The sequence below is a fragment of the Geotrypetes seraphini genome, chromosome 1 (genome assembly GCF_902459505.1).
Source record: "Geotrypetes seraphini chromosome 1, aGeoSer1.1, whole genome shotgun sequence".
In the NCBI taxonomy this organism is placed as follows: Eukaryota; Metazoa; Chordata; class Amphibia; order Gymnophiona; family Dermophiidae; genus Geotrypetes; species Geotrypetes seraphini.
The window spans coordinates 28,788,857-28,809,241 of NC_047084.1; the positions used below are offsets into that span (position 1 = coordinate 28,788,857).

Consider the following 20,385-nt stretch of genomic DNA (forward strand, 5'->3'; position numbering starts at 1 on the left):
AGTTTCCGTTGTTTCTGTGCTTGTTCTGTTTTTCTCTGCTCTCACCATTATTGGTTTTATGTTCCTGTTACAATTGCTAATAAATGTACTTGAAAAAAAACAAAAAACTGCTAGCGCAGTTTAATAGAAGAAGGTCTAAGTGTTTGGTTCAGTAGAATTTAGCACAGCAGAGCCTCAAATTATACGTATTTGAATTTAAATCATTATTCAGCCAAATACGAATAATGCACTCAGGACACTACAGCCATATAAATGCACAGCCCCACAGATCCAGAGAGAAAGATCACCCCACCCCCACTCAAATAGAACTGTTAGCTTTAAATTATTAGTCAATAAAAATATCGCAGACAGACTAAGCATAATTCAACATTCAAGCTATATAGATACATTACCAAAACACTAACTTGAATGAATTTAAAAGTTTGTACTCTGCTTTAACAAAGTGAACCCAGATTCAGTGCAGATCACAGACAAAAATAACCCATCATTTAAAACAGTGGTCCCCAACCCTGTCCTGGAGGACCACCAGGTCAATCTGGTTTTCAGGCAAGGCCTAATGAATATGCATGAGAGAGATTTGCATGTAATGGAAGTGACAGGCATGCAAATCTGCTCCATGCATATTCATTCGGGTTATCCTGAAAACCCGATTGGCCTGGTGGTCCTCCAAGACAGGGTTGGGGACCACTGATTTAAAACATGGCTGAAACAAACACGATACAAGTTGTAGAATAACCTAGTAGGTAGGTCACAGGACTAACAACAGGGGAATTCTAGTTCACATCCTGCTATTAGTCTCTGTGTTCATGGATAAATCACTTAGGGCCCCTTTTACAAAGCTGCAGTAGTGCTTTCCAGCACGGCAAATATGATGCAACCCATAGAAATTGAGTCGACTTTGTTGCTACTATGGCTTTGTAAAAGGGACCATTACCTAATGCTCTAGATCATAAGTTGTCTGGGGACAGGGAAGTATCTGGTGTACCTGAATGTAATTCACTTTGAACTACTGGTACAGTACCATTCACAACATAAACTAAGGGGGGGGGGGGGGTCTATATTCAGTCCATAGTGGTAGCAGCTTGTAAGCTGCTCACAGCCATGGTCTGAGTTAACCCCAGATACTCAGTACTGGAACACTTTTCAGCAACTGCCATTGAATATACAGGTCAGTGTGGCAACCTGAACCTAACTGCACACCAGTTAGACTGAATATTGTTCAAGCTCTGTCCCCTGACTACACTTCTCCATTTGTATACACAGGTTTAGTCCTCGCGAATTCGGTTATTTGCGAGTTTTTCCTCCAATCCGTCTCCCGCTCCCTCCTGCGTCCTGGACCTCCCCAGACCATGCCTGGTGGTCTAGCGGTGATGTGGGGCAGGAGTGATCTTCCTACGCTCATGCCCCGTGCAGAGCCATCATCAAAAATGGCTGCCGTGAGTTCCCGTGGTCTCACTAAACTATAACGGGAACTCACGGCAGCCATTTTTGATGATGGCTCTGCACGGGGCAGGAGCATAGGAAGATTGCTCCTGCACCACTTCACCGCTAGACCACCAGGTAAGGTCTGGGGAGGTCCGGGACGCAGGAGGGAGGCGGGAGAGAGGTCTGGGAGGCAGGAAGGAGGCGGGGTGGGTCAGAGTCGGCCCTAAAAGTTATTCACGGTTTTTCAATATTCGCGTGTAAGTTCTGCTCCTAACCCCCGTGTATACGGAGGGAGAAGTGTACTAATCTAGCCAGTTACTACTGCTACTAGATGTATTTAGCGCTATACAGGGTCATGAAGGAGACAGTACCTGCTCGAATGAATTCACAATCTAATCAATCAAGACAGACAAACAAGATGCTAGGGTAGTGGTTACAGTTAGCAGGGGATGGTTAAACTGCTAGCTAGGATGATGAGCAGAGGGAAGAGGGTTATGAGTAACATGACCATACATCCTGTTTTGAACGGGACCGTCCCGTTTTTAATTACCTTGTCCCATTTTCCCAAAGCACACCCAAAATGTCCTGTTTTCGGAGCCCAGGATTTCTTCCTGCTTCTCCTTGCTTCCCCGACTCAGCAACAGGCCAGGCACTGCAGCAACTGCACTGCACAAGTGCCAGGCCTACAAGCCTTCACCCCCCCCAGGTCAAATCTGACGTCAGAGAGGAAGTTCTGGGCCAGCCAGTGATTGGCTGGCCCAGAATGTCCTCTCTGAGGTCAGAATTGATGTTGGGGGGGGGAGAGAAGGCTTGTAGGTCTGGCACTTTTGCAGTGCAGTCGCTGCACGCGCCTTGGTGTTGCTGTGTTAGGGAAGCAGGGTGCGTTGGGGGCAGGGGAAGCAGGATGCACTGGGGAAACAGGGTGGCTTGGCTTGTCGGTGGGGGGGGGGTGGCAGGGGAATCAGGGTGCATCAAGACAGAAAGAAATGCTTCTCCCAGAGAGCTAAAGCCCACCCTTCTTTAGCTTCTGGGAGAGAACAGTAACCATTTTGTAAGACCACATGGCTGCATGAAAACTTGGGTCTAACATTGTCCTCTCACCAGGTTTCTTTCCTTTATTTCTGCTAGCCTAATACAGCTTAGATTCAATATCTAAGTCTGGTGCACAGTGTTATTCGCTGTGTTTATTAGAACATAATATTAAAATGGTGCTACAATAATTGTTCTGTATGAGAGATGAGACTGATGACCCAAACTACATGGGCGATGATTATAGCCACTCAGACATAATAAGAAAATACCATAAGAAGCCAAGTTTGATATGCAGTCCTGGGCACAGATAGAAACGAACAACCCACTGAAATTGTCTGTATCCTGATAGCACTTGGATAGTTGAGGAGTGGAGTCAAGGCAGAGCTGAAATATATTTGGAGACCAGTGATATTCAGTACCAGCATCCAGACTGATAATGAGGTCGCTTAAGCTACGTGTATCGGAGGGTCACCAAATGAGGTCGGCCAGCTGTCTAGGCCTCCCCCGAGATAGAGACCTCACACTCTATATACTGGTATCAATCAATAAGTATATTTATTAACAAATCAGTAACAGCTTACAAGAATAAATCATTCAGCATATAGAGTAACAGAATGTGATCTTCAGGCCTGAGGATCCTTTGATGTCTGTTCTACCTACTTCCTCTTACATGCCTGTTTTTATACATTTCTTGATGCTTAACACCACGTTGGTCTAAATCACATGACAAATCTTGTATTGGTTATTTCTTACACGTCATTACATCTGTTAATTTATTAATTGGTTTATATTATTTGTGTCACGCTATACGTTTGTCCAGTTTTACCGTAAGGCCTATCCTTTTCCCGCAAATGTCCCTTTAATCTACCACATCAGCAATTCCATGCTTCACCCCTCCTCTGCCCTTTCATCACAAGATACTCTTGTTAAATGATATTCTTGAGAATTCTATTCTAGACCAGGATATGCTTCATCCTTTTATGATATCATAGCAGCTGTGAGGCCTGTTGTCATGCAGAAGAGTTGTTCCTTATCATAGGTTTCACTTCTCCTAGCTCATGACAGCTGATAAGTGTAGTCAGAAATATCTCATAAATCATTTTTTTAGACTGTTAATACACTGATTTATTATAGTAGGAGAGGAGAGAGAGAATTTTTTCAATTTTAAGGTCTGATCTCTTCACCTTTAGCGTTATCTAAAGGACTTACTGTGCTTCACCTGTATCATACAAGGACTTACTCAGTGTATTCTCCTTCATACAAGAGCTTACCGCATTTTCCTCTTCCTCTCAATATCTGGACAGTTTAGACTAGCAAAAGACTGTCCTAAATTGCCTGGATAGCTGGCTGGATACTGGTGCTGAATATTACCTATATCTGGTTAAAGCCGAAAGCCAGATGTTCATATACCAATATCTGGATATCAACTGGTGTCAATATTTTTGTATATCTTTAAATTCTGTGGCTGGCATTTAAAAGGGACGCTAATTACAGAGTTTCAGTATTGAATTGTACGTTCTTTTTGTATACTATGAAATACAGTAAAACCTTGGTTTGCGAGCATAATTTGTTCTAGAAGCATGCTTGTAATCCAAAGCACTCGTATATCAAAGAGAATTTCCCCATAGGAAATAATGGAAACTCAGACAATTTGTTCCACAACCCAAAAACTTTAAGACAAAATACTATACATACTTGTATTGCAAGACCTTACTCATTTAGAACAGTCACTACACTTCTGCAGCGTCAGAGAAGAACCATCAGCTCAGTTGTGATGTGTGTATACTGTATATACTCGTATTGCAAAACATTGCTTGTATATCAAGTTAAAATTTAATCAAATGTTTTGCTTGTCTTGCAAACCAAGTTACTTGCAATCCAAGGTCTTACTGTAATGTCCATCCCAAATCTTTGCCAGAAAAGCAGATGAATACTTAGAATGTCAGAGCTCTTGCATTGTCATGTTTTTCTCCTCAGCTGAAGCGCACAGCGTTGCATTTTGCTGTTGCGGGAAATCATTTAGCTGCTGTGGAATTTCTTCTCAGTCGCAAAGCTCAGGTGAATGTTGCAGATAAGGTAAGCAAACCAAGGCTTCAGTTTGTTTCTTTTACATTTGCTTGTTGTTGCTATAGGACATATCATAGTATACGTTATATTTAAAAATTTTACTTTACCTTCCTAAGGGGTATTTCTTAAAGGTAAGGTATATGATATACTGATTTTCTGTGGTAAAACCAAAGTAGTTGACATATTTTATATGGATATTTTCTCTATCCCGAGAGGGCTAAAAATCTAAAATTTGGTAGTAGAGGATTAAGGGCTAGATTCACTAAGCCCACGGATCCGATCTGGTCCGTGAGCGATCCGATCTGTGTCCGGGGGACTGATTCACGAAGCACCCTCATGCAAATGAGGGCGATCGTAATCACACCCCCAACCGACCGCACGTATCACTGAACAGCGATCCTAATGCATGCACAGCCCATCTTCTTTGCCTGTAGACCAGCGGTCTCAAACTCAAACCCTTTGCAGGGCCACATTTTGGATTTGTAGGTACTTGGAGGGCCGCAGAAAAAAATAGTTAATGTCTTATTAAAGAAATGACAACTTTGCATGATCCAAAATGTGGATTATCTGAAATTAGTTTATAGATCTTTCCTTAATTGCTTCTGATAATTTCAGCTATACATAGCAGAAAGCAGTGCAACATGCAGAAAGTGAAAAACTATCAAAGTATCAACTGCAAGAGACAAGATTTTGGACCAACTATTTTGAGGCCCTCGGTATTTTAAAGGATGATTGATTCTTTATGGAAAACTTGTGCCTTAAGTGTCCTCCAGCACCGGATACACGTACAAGCTGCACTGCCTCCAGTGGTTACCTTACGTTCGGGAACGTTGCCCGCCTCACCCGATTGTGAGGTGGAATGGAGAGGACAATCGCGTACAGACGCAGGAAAGCACTTGCGTGAGGTTACAGCAGTGAGGCGGGTAATGTTCCAGGACACGACCGCTGGACACTTGAGGCACAGGTTTTCCATAGAGTCATTCTTTATAATACCGAGGGCCTCAAAATAGTACCTGGTGGGCCGCATATGGCCCCCGGGCCGTGAGTTTGAGACCACTGCTGTAGACGGTCTGTGCAAGCTTACAGAGCTTTGGATTTTTTTTTTTAACTTCACTCATCTTCATGAGCCCATGGTTTTAACCCGCAGGTTAAAACCACGGGCTCACACTGCGGGTAAAGGCAGGAGAGTCAGGGTGGCAAGAGGAGAGTCGGGGCAGAGAGCAGGGTGGTGAGTTGGGGCAGATAGCAGGGCAGTCGTAAAGGACCTGAGCCACTGGTCCTCAGCAGTCGCTTATTTTTTGATTGGCCAGCCCAGTCAGTGTTCCTCATTTTTTTGTAGTGAATCACTGCCTGCCTACATTTGCATGCCGTTCCCCCTCATTTGCATGCATAGATCGGATTGGAGGTTGATCGGCACCAAGGTCAGTGAATTGGGATGGGGAACAATTGGGTCACAAAGTGGGCAGGACACGATCAGTGTCTTTAGTGAATCTAGCTCTAAGTGACAATTGAACCTAATTCCCCTGGATCTCAGCCCATTGTGCTAACCCTTAGAAATTCCCCACTTTAGAAGCATTAAACTAGCAGTGTTTCTCTGCTAGATTAGCAATTCAAACCTTCTCATAGAACCTGGACCTCTGGAAACTTGCTTCCTTTTCTTCCCATTGCAGACGAAGTAGAAGGCAGAACATCCTCTCCCAAACTCTGACCGGATACTTTATTTTAAGTTACGATTGTATCCATCAATGTGATGCCTACTTCTGCTCAAGATGAAATCCCAAGTTAACATGTTGATTGAATTGCTTTACTTACTTGTAGAGGTCAGATTAGCTGTGACTATGGGGCTCGTTTTCAAAAAGGAAGAATGTCTAAAAAGTGGCATAAAGGGGTAGATGCGTGTTTTTCTTGCCAAACCCTTACAAATCACTATTTTCAAAATCTGTTTTCTACATGGATTTCATCCAAATCTTAAGTGGGCATGTTCAGGAATGACCCAATACATACCCTGATGCAGTATATAGGCCTGATGATACCTATAAAAGTTTGGGAAGTTTACCCCACCCGCTGTCCTTTGATGCTTAACTTTTGGAAGTCAATATGGGGACAGATTAATACCATACTGGAGGCATCAATTCTATTGACGTATGAGGTAGTTATATGCGGAACGTTATTGCATATTAAGCCTCCCATGGACCGCTATAAATGCCGACTTTTCCTTATTATGACTGGGATAGCCATGCAAACGATTACTCGCAATTGGAAGATTTGGGATCACCTAAGTTTTCTTTTTGGTGGGCAAGCTTATGTTTAACTTATAAATATGAGAAAATAAATGCTGATATGCTGGGGCATAATAAGATATTCAAATTAGTTTGGGGTCCATTGACGTCTTTTGTAGATTTACTATAGTTGTCCTTTATCTTTATCTTCCGTTGTTTTTCATCCACACATCCAGGGGGTGGAGTGGGAGGGGGGTATATCTTTTGTTTTGGTATTATTCCTGATGGTAATGATGGATGGGGGAGGGAATTTTTATCTTTTGTATAGATACTGATTGATTATAAGTGCTTGGTTGATTATCATTATTTGTATATAAATTGTATTGAACTTTTTGTTGGCATTAAAAATTAAATAAAGTTTTTTTAAAAAAGTGGGCATGTTAGAGGCATGGTTTGGGTGGGCTTAAGACTTGGACTTTTTTTTTTGCCTTAATCAAACATCTTAGAATATGTCCAGAGCACAATTTAGATGTTTGGAGCTAAACCTATTTTAACAATGAACAAGTGCCAAAAAGGTGCCCAAAAAGAACAAATGACTGCTGGAGGGATGTAGGCATGACCTCCCCACACTCCCCCAGTGGTTACTGATCCCCTCCCACTCCCCAAAGATGTAAATGAAACAGTACATACCTGCCTATATGACAGCTTCAGATGTTCTGAGCAGTCCTATTAGAGCAGCATGCAGATCTCTGGAGTAGCCTGATGGTCAGTGCAGTGGACTACAGAGGAGACCCAGGCTCATATCCCACTCTAACTACTACACTTGTGATGGAATGTGTGAGCCCACCGAAACCCACCAAAAACCTACTGGAAGATAACATAGGTGACACCTGCAAGCATAAGAGCTACTGTTGTGATGCATAGTTGCATTGGTGACCCGTCAAAAATGGTTAGATAAAAATGTGCTGACAATTACATGCATGACAAATTTGAGTAGGACAATTACGCACACCTGTTGCATACAGTAGCTTTTGGGTGGGTTTTGGAGGGCTCACCATAAAATATAAGGGGGTTAAGGTGAAATATGTACCTGAGCCTTTTTATGTGAAGTTCCATGCAGTGCCCACTGATCTGCTGGGATGCCTGTGTGGCCAGTATACTAAAAATGCTGGCCCCTCCTGCATCCCAATGGCTTGCTTTGTGTATTTTTCTTTGGATGGTTTGTTTGTTTTTAAAGATAGACACACATCTGAAAAATAGCCATTTTCGAGAAAACAAGACAGACGTTTAAGATTTTTCTGCGTCTTACGCAAAATGTCCAAACTCAGCTTTACATGTCATATCAAAAATGCCTGTCCACATTTTGCACTGGGTGACTTCCAATGGCTGAGGGTTTGTGTTCTTGAATTCAACGGGGTCTATGAATAAGAACTAAGGATTCTCCTAAGAGGTCAACATTTATATATGTAGTTGTTTTAGTAGTTTGAGAATGTATAATAAAGAAAAATTGTTCTAAAGGCTGATGTGTACATTCCCTTCCCCACTTGTTTTTGTTTGCTGTTTGATTATATGTGGGATTGCGTTTTCCTTTTTGTTGTGGGATATCTTGAATTCAACAAGACAAAGGTGTAAGCCAAATCCTAATAAAAATAAGAACAAGAATTACCATACTGGGACAGACCAAAGGTCCATCAAGCCCAGTATCCTGTTTCCAACAGTGGCCAACCCATGTCCCATGTATCTAGCTAGATCCCAAGTAGTAAAACAGATTTTATACTACTTGGGATCTAGCTAGATGCTTGGGACCTGGGTTGGCCACTCCAGTCTGTCCCAGTATGGCAATTCTTATGTTCTTATTTTAAGCAGTGGATTTTCCCAAGCTATCTCAATAATGGCTTATGGACTTCTCTTTTAAGAAATTATCCAAACCTTTTTTAAACCCCGCTAAGCTAACTGATTTCACCACATTCTCTGGCAACGAATTCCAGAGTTTAATTATACGTTGTGTGAAGAAATACCGTATTTTCGCGGATATAACGCGCACCTGTGTAAAACGCGCACAGGGGTATAGCGCGCAGAAATCACGATGATATGTACCAAAACTTTTCTATACCGCGCTCAGGCATATAACGCGCATGATGCCCGACGCTCCTTTCGCCCGCCCTGACTTTCCGTGCGCTGTCCCGACTCTCCGTTCACCCCCCCTGACTTCCGTGCACTGCCCTGACTTTCCGTGCGCTGTCCCGACTCTCCGTTCACCCCCCCTGACTTTCTGTGCACTGTCCCCCCTTGAAGTCCTGTCCCCCCTTGAAGGTCTGTCCCCATCCTGAAAGCCTGATGCCCCCCCCCCGACGTCCGATACATCCCCCCCCGGCAGGACCACTCGCACCCTCACCCCGAAGGACCGCCGACTCCCCAACAATATCGGGCCAGGAGGGAGCCCAAACCCTCCTGGCCACAGCGACCCCCTAACCCCACCCCGCACTACATTACGGGCAGGAGGGATCCCAGGCCCTCCTGCCCTCGACGCAAACCCCCCTCCCTCCAACGACCGCCCCCCCCAAGAACCTCCGCCCGTCCCCCAGCCGACCCGCGACCCCCCTGGCCGACCCCCACGACCCCCCCACCCCCCTTCCCCGTACCTTTGGAAGTTGGCCGGACAGACGGGAGCCAAACCCGCCTGTCCGGCAGGCAGCCAACGAAGAAATGAGGCCGGATTGGCCCATCCGTCCTAAAGCTCCGCCTACTGGTGGGGCCTAAGGCGCGTGGGCCAATCAGAATAGGCCCTGGAGCCTTAGGTCCCACCTGGGGGCGCGGCCTGAGGCACATGGGCCAAACCCGACCATGTGTCTCAGGCCGCGCCCCCAGGTGGGACCTAAGGCTCCAGGGCCTATTCTGATTGGCCCACGCGCCTTAGGCCCCACCAGTAGGCGGAGCTTTAGGACGGATGGGCCAATCCGGCCTCATTTCTTCGTTGGCTGCCTGCCGGACAGGCGGGTTTGGCTCCCGTCTGTCCGGCCAACTTCCAAAGGTACGGGGAAGGGGGGTGGGGGGGTCGGCCAGGGGGGTCGCGGGTCGGCTGGGGGACGGGCGGAGGTTCTTGGGGGGGGGCGGTCGTTGGAGGGAGGGGGGTTTGCGTCGAGGGCAGGAGGGCCTGGGATCCCTCCTGCCCGTAATGTAGTGCGGGGTGGGGTTAGGGGGTCGCCGTGGCCAGGAGGGTTTGGGCTCCCTTCTGGCCCAACTACACAAAGGTACGGGGAAGGCGGGTGGGGGTGTCGTGGGGGTCGGCCAGGGGGGTCGCGGGTCGGCTGGGGGACGGGCGGAGGTTCTTGGGGGGGGCGGTCGTTGGAGGGAGGGGGGTTTGCGTCGAGGGCAGGAGGGCCTGGGATCCCTCCTGCCCATAATGTAGTGCGGGGTGGGGTTAGGGGGTCGCCGTGGCCATAGTTTCTCCAGTTTGTTTTAAATCTACTACTTAGTAGATTCATCGCATGTCCCCTAGTCCTAGTATTTTTGGAAAGAGTGAACAAGCGATTCACATCTACTCTTCTTCAGTCTGAAGAGTCCTAGCCGCTTTAGCCTTTCTCATAGAGAAGTCGTCCCATCCCTTTTATCATTTTTGTCGCCCTTCTCTGTACCTTTTCTAATTCTGCTATATCTTTTTTCAGATATAGCAGAACTTTTTTGAGATGACCAGAACTGCATTGCACCAAGGCCCATAAAGTCCAGCACTCTGTCTTGGACACTGTGGGAGACAAGAGATCCTAAAAATTAAATCTGTTTCTCATAGCTCATTTCCAGAGATAAGCCTAAGTTCACATGGCTAATCATTTTTTGTGGACATTTCTTCCAGGAACTTGTCCAAACCTCTTTTGAAACCCATTATGTTAGTCACCTTGATTAAGTCCTCTGTCAACAGATTAATTATGTAGAGTATGAAAAATATTTTCTAAGATTTGTGGTCTGTTGGCTGTTAATTTCATGGTGTCTGAAATGTTAAACAATCATTCCCTATTTAATTGTTTCACTCCACTCATAAGGAATAAACTTCTGTCATATCCCTCTTAGTTGTCTTTTCTCCAAACTAAAGAGCCCCAACCTGTTTAGCCTCTTTTCATAAGGGAAGTGCTCCATCTCCTTTATAATTTTGTTGCCAGTTCAGCAATAACCTTATTTAAAATATAACTATTTAACTTGGCAGGAAACATGCTTTGTCTATATTACAATAAAGGTGAACGGAAAGCATATCATATTTTGCAAGCGCAATAATTCTCTTACAGCACACTATCACCATATCCTGAAAAAGGCAAAATAATCTGATCTGTCCCTTATCCAGTCTCGGCAGTTGATTGCAGCATTTCCAGTACTTATTCCAAACATTATTGTACAAATTAGTCTTCCCCCACAGAGAACAATACAACTTTTCAATAACATAGTAACATAGTAGATGACGGCAGATAAAGACCCGAATGGTCTATCCAGTCTGCCCAACCTGATTCAATTTAAATTTTTTTTTTTTTTTTTTCTTAGCTATTTCTGGGCAAGAATCCAAAGCTTTACCCGGTACTATGCTTGGGTTCCAACTGCCGAAATCTCTGTTAAGACTTACTCCAGCCCATCTACACCCTCCCAGCCATTGAAGCCCTCCCCTGCCCATCCTCCACCAAACGGCCATACACAGACACAGACCGTGCAAGTCTGCCCAGTAACTGGCCTAGTTCAATATTTAATATTATTTTCTGATTCTAAATCTTCTGTGTTCATCCCACGCTTCTTTGAACTCAGTCACAGTTTTACTCTCCACCACCTCTCTCGGGAGCGCATTCCAGGCATCCACCACCCTCTCCGTAAAGTAGAATTTCCTAACATTGCCCCTGAATCTACCACCCCTCAACCTCAAATTATGTCCTCTGGTTTTACCATTTTCCTTTCTCTGGAAAAGATTTTGTTCTACGTTAATACCCTTTAAGTATTTGAATGTCTGAATCATATCTCCCCTGTCTCTCCTTTCCTCTAGGGTATACATATTCAGGGCTTCCAGTCTCTCCTCATACGTCTTCTGGCGCAAGCCTCCTATCATTTTCATCGCCCTCCTCTGGACCGCCTCAAGTCTTCTTACGTCTTTCGCCAGATACGTAACTGCGACTTCAAACACTTGCTTATACCAATGAACTAGCTTTGGAGTCTCTTCCCCAAAATAGCATAATATATCTGGCATTGGATCCGATTCTGTTCAATATATTTGTGAGCAACGTTGTAGAAGGCTTAGAAGGTAAGGTTTGTCTTTTTGTGGGAGTGGAAAACATGAAAAAGGATCTGCAAAAGTTAAAAAAGTGGTCTAATGTTTGGCAACTGAGATTCAATGTGAAGAAGTCATGAACTCCCAATATCTAAAACCATAAAAATTCTAGGAGTCACCTTAGACACCCACCTAACCTCGATCGAACACACAAACTCGGTGACAAAAAAGTGCTTCTCCACACTTTGGAAATTGAAAACTATCAAAAAATACTTCGACCCTCTATCTTTCAGACTACTGGTACAATCATTGATTCTATCCACCCTAGACTACTGCAACATCATTTATGTGGGTATTCCTAAAAAACTGTGAGTAGACTAAGAATAGTGCAAAATACGTCCGTCCGCTTAATTTACAGACTAAAAAAAAGTGAACACATCAGTCCCTACTATAAACTTCTACACTGGTTGCCAATTGAAGCACGAATCTTATTCAAGTTCTCTTGCTTTTGCTATAAACTGGTGTGGGGAATGGCCCCCAATTATCTATTACCTCACTTCGAACTTTAAACACCCACAAGAACAACCAGAAATCACAACCTCTTTGCCTACCCGAATATCACAGGTTGCAAATATAAAACCTTTCTGGATAGATCTTTTAAATTTCAAGCTGGTAGACAGCAATCCTGGCTAGGCAACTTCATGGACAGAACCAGGTTAACCTACGGCACCTTTCGGAAAGAAATCAAGACCGCTCTGTTCAATAGATTTAATTCCTAGTTAAAAAACGCCCCCCTTTCATTTTAAAAAAGCTCTCACTCTTCATGCTGATACTACGTTTCAGCATCTAACGGTTTTCTGTTTTCAATGACTGTTCAGTGTCTTCTTCACCAATCGTATTCTGTAATTCGCTGGCTTTCCAGCCATTTAATGTAACATGTTAAGTTTATACTGCAACCCACTAATATCTTTTTCTTGCTAATTTGTAATCACTGACTGCTCAGTGACACCTTCACTATTTGTACACTGTAACTCGCTGATTGTACAGCTCTCTTCACTGTGAACCGCCTAAAAGTCGCAAGATTATGGCAGTATAGAAAAATAAAGTTATTATTATTATTATTATGATTCACTGGGAGAGTAAAAATCCAACTTCATGTAAGGAATGGAAAAGGTCAAGAACGGACAAAAACTTGAATAAGCACAAACAACATCAACGCAGGTGCCATAAGGCGGTAAAAGGGGCCAAAAGAGACTACGAGGAAAAAATAGCCAAGGAGGTGAAAAACTTCGATATATTAAGGAGAAACAACCCGCGAAGGAAGCGGTGGGACCGTTGGATGACCATGGAATAAAGGGAGTGCTAAAGGAGGACAAAGCAATCGCTGACAAACTGAACACATTTTTTGTGTCTGTATTTACCGAAGAGGATATACACAGCATACCAGAACCCATTAGGCTATATGCTGGAAATGAAGATGGGAAACTGACGGGGTTGACGGTCAGTCTAGAAGAGGTATGCAAGCAGACTGATAAGCTTAAGAGCGATAAATCCCCGGGACCGGATGGCATCCATCCAAGGGTCTTCAAGGAACTGAAAGCTGGATTGCTTCAACTAATAGCTAATCTGTTGATCAAATTGGGAAAGATTCCAGAAGACTGGAAGGTGGCAAATGTTACGCCGATCTTCAAATAAGGTTTGAGGGGAGATCAAGGAAACTACAGACTGGTGAGTCTGACCTTGGTACCGGGAAAGATGGTAGAGACACTGATAAAGGACTGCATCATTGATCACCTTGATAGACACGGTCTGATGAGGACCAGCCAGCACGGTTTCAGCAAAGGCAGATCTTGTTTGACGAACTTGCTGCACTTATTCGAGGGCAAACCAGTCGACATTGTATATCTGAATTTTCAGAAGGCATTTGACAAGGTTCCACATGACTAACTACTTCACAAAATTGTAAGCCATGGAATCAAGGGTGAAATACTCATATGGATTAAAAACTGGCTGGAGCATAGGAAACAGAGAGTGGGGGTAAATGGACAATACTTGGACTGGAAGAGCGTCACCAGTGGGGTATCGCAGGGCTTGGTGCTTGGACCCGTGCTCTTCAACATTTTTATAAACGATCTGGACATTGGTACGACGAATGAGGTGATTAAATTTGCGGACGATACGAAGTTTATTCAGAGTAGTGAAGACACAGGGAGATTGCGAAGATCTGCAACGTGACATAATCAAGCTTGAGAAATGGGCATCGACATGACAAATGAGGTTCAACGTGGATAAGTGTAAAGTAATGCATGTCGGTAACAAAAATCTCATGCACGAATACAGGATGTCCAGGGCGGTACTTGGAGAGACCTCCCAGGAAAGAGACTTGGGAGTTCTGATCGACAAGTCGATGAAGCAATGCGCGGCAGTGGTGAAAAGGGAGAACAGAATGCTAGGAATGATAAAGAAGGGGATCACGAACAAATTGGAGAAGGTTATCATGCAGCTGTACCAGGCCATGGTGCGCCACCACCTGGAGTACTGCGTCCAGCACTGGTCGACATACATGAAGAAGGGCACAGTACTACTCAAAAGGGTCCAGAGAAGAGCGACTAAAATGGTTAAGGGGCTGGAGGAGTTGCCGTACAGTGAGAGATTGGAGAAACTGGGCCTCTTCTCCCTTGAAAAGAGGAGACTGAGAGGGGACATGATCAAAATATTCAAAATACTGAAAGGGAATAGACTTAGCAGATAAAGAAAGATTGTTCACCCTCTCCAAGGTGGGGAGAACGAGAGGGCACTCTCTAAAGTTGAAAGGGGATAGATTACGTACAAACATAAGGAAGTTCTTCTTCACCCAGAGAGTGGTAGAAAACTGGGACACTCTTCCGGAGTCTGTTATAGGGGAAAACACCCTCCAGGGATTTAAGACAAAGCTGGACAAGTTCCAGCTAAACTGGAACGTACGCAGGTGAGGCTGGACTCATTTAGAGCACTGGTCTTTGACCTGGGGGCCCCGCGTGAGCAGACTGCTGGGCAGAATGGATCACTGGTCTGACCCAGCAGCAGCAATTCTTATGTTCTTAACCTTATGCGCTGAGAGGTGAGAGGATGATACGCATGGATGAGGAGAGGGACCTTGGGGTGATAGTGTCTGAGGATCTAAAGACAATGAAATAGTGTAACAAAGCAGTGGCTGTAGCCAGAAGGATGCTGTGCTGTATAGAAAGAGGCATCACCAGCAGAAGAAAGGAGGTGTTGATGCCCCTGTATAGGTCATTGGTGAGGCCCCACCTGGAGTACTGCCATATTCTTTGTCTACATTTTTGGTTTTCTATCCTCAGTTCCTCAGTATACCAGGAATTAGTCCTACTAATTCTTATGGATTTTTAAAATAGGAGCTAACTCATCTAATACACTTACCCCCTCTTTTATTAATGCATAGGGCGAGTTTTAGTCCTGGCAGTGGCAGTCACATCTAAACTTTCCACTCCACTCATTATTTTATAGACTTCTATCATATCACCCGAGCTGTCTCTTCTCCAAGCTAAAGAGCCCTAGCCGTTTTAGTCTTTCCTCATAAGGAAGTCATCCCATCCCTTTTATCATTTTTGTTGCCCTTCTCTGTACCTTTTCTAATTCCGCTATATCTTTTTTGAGATATGGTGACCAGAACCTCACACAGTATTCGAGGTGCGGCCATACCATATAGCGATACAAGGGCATTATAACATTTTCATCTTTGTTTTCCATTCCTTTCCTGATAATTCCTAACATTCTATTTGCTTTCTAACACAGAACCCAGCATCACATAGCTATAGTTTGAGTTCCTCTTTTCCACATGCATCACTTTGCACTTGCTCATATTAAATGTCATCTGCCATTTTGACACCTAGGTTTCTAGTCTCACAAGGTCCTCTTGCAACTTTTCACAATCCTCTTGCAATTTAACAACTTTGTGTCAGCAAATTTAATGATCTCACTAATTATTCCCATCTCCATGGAGTAAGGACTGTCTCCTATGCATGTCAGTATAACATAGTGACTATAGAGGAGTGCTTTAGAAAGGATTGATGGGAATGGTAGACGATAGTCACAAAACAAGTTACCTCATGTTTCTAGTGTTACCTTCATTTTTGAAGGAATCACATTTGTGAATGATGGCAAAGCCCTATAACAACACTGTTTCTAGGAGTGGCAGTGAAAAGAGACTGAAACTGTCAATCTTTTCATGGTAGTACTGCAATACGCATAGGTTCACTGTAATCTTTTGTGTTTAAAATGTGTTTTTGGCTAGTCTTATGTGGGTGTAGGAGAGGTCCTGGGTACAGGCCTCAGAGCAACAGCGGGAAGTAAATTAACGTCAATAATAGCCAAGAGTAGTTGCATAAAAAATATATTTTGTAGAAATAGGCTTAATATTATAGAGGTACAGTGCTTTGAAGAAAGATACACCATACATATATACATATCTGAGTACAGAAAGATATTTTGTTATAGACTTGCTTCTGTGTGTGTGCATAGAGGTGAAAGGCTGCAGGAGGAGGAAAAGGCATATCCTGAAAATGCTGAGGAGGAGGTGTATGTGTGTGTGTTTTATTTGAATGATGTGTGTGTCTGAAAAGATAAAGGTATGTGAGGTGTGAAAGGCTGAAGGAGAAAGAGAGAGAAACAGGGGTTGAACATAACATAACGTAACATATCATTGTGCTTATTAACCACGTAACTGTAAGTTCAACGCGGTTTACAAAAGATTATAAACAGTAAACATAGTCTAAAAGATAGAAATAAGTTAATTAACCAAATACTTTGAAAAGAGATAAGTTTTCAACTGTGTTCTGAAATGTTTGTAAGAATTAGCTGTACACAACAACGATCGGAATTCTTTGTCGTGGGAAGCTACCCGAAACGCCAAAGTGTGATTGAGAAATTTCTTACTTTTGCAGCCCTCTACAGAGGGAAAATTAAACAAAGCATGAGATTTTCTGCTATGTTTGTATGATGCTATGGAAAGTCTATTAACCAAATAGAGTGGAGCTGTGCCATATAAAACCTTATAACAATAACAACCCAGCTTAAACAATACCCGAACCTCCATTGGCAGCCAGTGTAGCTCACAATAAAACGGCGTAACATGGTCATACTTCTTCAGGCCATAGATCAATCCGACTGCTGTGTTCTGTATCAGTAGTAATCTCACCATCTCTTTCTTAGTGATTGTCAGATAGACAATATTACAGTAATTAAGAAGGCTCAATAGTAACTATTGAACCAAAAGTCTAAAAGCAGAAAATTCAAAATATGGTCTAATTGTTCATAATTTCCATCTAACATAATAAAACGCTAGGCCACGCATGCGCACTTCCTATGTGTGCACCGGTTTTCCGTGAGCTGTAGCGACACATAGGAAGTGCGCATGCGCGGCTTACGGTCTGTCCTACTCCCTGTTGAAAGACGCAGCGGTTGCCGCCTCTCCGCTCTCTCTCTTCCTCCCCCCCGAGGCGGATTTCGACCGCCCTTCCGGGTTTTAAGTTGGGCACTGCTTCTCCTGCAGCGCAGTGGCCCGAGTTGGATGTCAGCCGCGGCGGCCTGAGTCAGGCCGCGGCAGCCAAACCAGAAAACACATAAGTAGGGCATGGAGTTAAGAAGAAATGTATGGGGGGGAGGAAAATACTGCACAGGGAAGTGGGGTGGGAGGGAAATGCTGCAACACACGGAAATGGAGGGCAGAAAAGGGGTTGATGGACAGGGGAAGAGGTGCTGATGAACAGGGAGGGGGGGGCAGAAAAATAAAGACAGGCCTACTGCTGGAAAGGGGGGAGCAGGAAGGAGGTGATGATGGACAGGGGGAGGTAAAACAAAGGGAGAAGGGCTTCTGCTGGATAAGGTGAGCAGTGATGGGGTGGTGGAGGACACAGGGGAGGTAAAAGGAAGGGAGAATGGACAGGGGGAGCAGGCATGGGGTGGTAGTGGACAGCCAAGGGAAAAAAAAAAAACCCAGACAGAAATACAGAAAGCGACTAAGGAGAGAGAAAAAATAAAATAAAAACAGACACACACATATATATTCTAGCACCCGTTAATGTAACGGGCTATAAGACTAGTAGAGTATAATAACTTTTATGTACCACTGCATCTATCTGATTTTTCATGGAGAGATGCTGATCCAGAACAATTCCTAGTATTTTAATCGTTGGGTGGATTACGTATGATGTTGAGTTTATACTAATGGAGGGTTCGTGAGAAATTTTACAAGGTGACGCCACAAACTTTGTTTTATCAGAATTGAGTTTAAGTTTAACTTGTTGCATCCAGGAATTCATCTGTTTCAATACAGACTCAATTTTGATGGTAATTTGGGACAGAACTGAATTGCAAGGTATGACAATTGTAATATCGTCAGCGTAGCTGAACAATCTTATATCCAGATTACTCAAACAAGAGCCTAATGAAGAAAGATAAACATTAAATAATGTGGGTGAAAGTGGAGATCCCTGGGAAACACTGCATGGGTTTTTCCAGGTAGAAGAGAGCTGAATCCTAAACCTAACCTGGTAAAGTCTAGTTTCCAGAAATCCTTAGTTTAAACCATGAATAAACATTACCTTGAGTTTCTGGTAGTTTCCAGCATCTTTCTGTGACAATTGGCTTCTGTCTGAAACAATGGCTCTCAATTGACAATAACTACCTATCTTTAAGAACAGGCAGCTGGAGCCATTCTTTACCTTAAGCATCAGACCTTAGCACATCTGTTGAAACTCTGGATCCTCCCAGCACTCTGCCAAGGTTCTTTGTTAATCTCAAGTACTGGTATTTTAGAAGTCATTTAGTGGCATTCTAAGGCTTTTTCTGAGACTGAATGGCCAGGAACCTACGGTCTATCTGCATTGACATGCCTAGAGTCACATTTGTTTAATATAAATGCACCACAGTCCTTTGCTGACACTCTGGTTAAGCCATCTCACATGCTGACCAGCAGCATTTAGTAATGTAAGGCTGCACCACTGAACTGGTTTTGCTTATCTCCAGTCAATGCCTGCAGAAATTGGCTTCTGCAAATATGCTAATTGTGTGCTAATGGTAATTTTCTTTTTCTTTGAAGCATGGGTTGACACCACTTCATCTTGCTGCCTGGTCTGCAGACTTGAACATCATGGTAATGTTAATTAAAGCAGGTGTAAATCAGAAGGCCACAAATGAGGTTTGTTGCTAGATATAGATTTTTGTGAGGTTTTTTTTTTTTTTTTTTTGCTTTTCTTCTGTTTTTGCTTATGTTCTCTTACAAGTTCTTTTGGACTCTTTCTCTGGCTCATAGAAACTCATAGATTTCCAGTATTTCTAAAATTTACCTCCAAATCCCCTCCCCTAAATAGGGCAAGGGGGACCTATGTGAAAACTGCTTAATTTGGGTAGTGGTTAATCCACACAATGAAGTACCGGCAGACTGTTCTATTTTGGGGAGTGTGTGGCACAGTGGTTAGAAGTACAGCCTCAGCATCCTGAGTTTGTGGGTTCAAATCCCATGCTGCTCCTTGTGACCCTGGGCAAGTCACTTAATCCCCCATTGCCCCAGGTACATTAGATAGAGTGTGAGCCTGCCAGGAGAAATAGGGAAAATGCTAGAGTACCTGAATGTATACCACGTAGGTTATAAGTCAGGGGTAGGCAATTCCGTTCATCGAGAGCCGGAGCCAGGTCAGGTTTTCAGGATATCCACAATAAATATGCATGAGATAGATTTGCACTCAAGGAGGTAGTGCATGCAAATCTATCTCTTACATATTCATTGTGGATATCCTGAAAACCTGACCTGACTCTGGCTCTCGAGGACCGGAATTGCCTACCCCTGTTATAAGTGGTATATAAATGCTATAAATAAAATTCTTTATCACTTGAGGATCAATTCAAAGGTGCCATAGGAGAACCTTCAGCCAAGCACTTCAAACCCCCCCCACCCGCCCCAGTTAATTATTAGAATCTTGGGGTGGGGGCCTTGGGACCTGAAAGCATAGGAGCACAAATTATCTAGTTCATATAACAACAATTTATTATTTCTATAGTGCTACCAGGCACAAAAGAATTAAAGAATGGTGAGTTGTGATCACAACTCACCATGCTGTCGGGATGGTGCAAACAAGTTTGAAAAGGGGGGACTTTTCTTGAAACAGCCAGAAGGCGAAACATGTCGGAATGACAGGTCCCTTCCTGATGATAGTATGAGACAAGACTGACTTAAGATAAGTCAATTAAGTTATAATAATTTTAAGAATTAAGTTATATGAGACACTAAAGAAAAATAGCACTGAGCACTTTAAATAAGAAAAATGTGAAAAAATATATAATGGGGCTAATGAGGATGCCATTGCCATAAATTTGTTTGGTGACCATGGAAATGCATGGCACCTAATG

At 43.6% G+C, this 20,385-nt stretch overlaps 1 protein-coding gene across 4 annotated transcripts in view; it reads left to right on the forward strand.

Moving 5' to 3' along the window:
• ANKDD1B (ankyrin repeat and death domain containing 1B) overlaps window positions 1-20,385 on the forward strand; it is a 106,085-nt gene that overhangs the window by 9,913 nt on the left and 75,787 nt on the right. For all 4 annotated transcript variants that reach the window (XM_033929306.1, XM_033929308.1, XM_033929307.1 and 1 more), the window contains exons 4-5: window positions 4,435-4,533; window positions 19,079-19,177. In XM_033929306.1, the coding sequence (XP_033785197.1) occupies window positions 4,435-4,533; window positions 19,079-19,177 (198 nt within the window). The remainder of the gene's footprint in view (window positions 1-4,434; window positions 4,534-19,078; window positions 19,178-20,385) is intronic.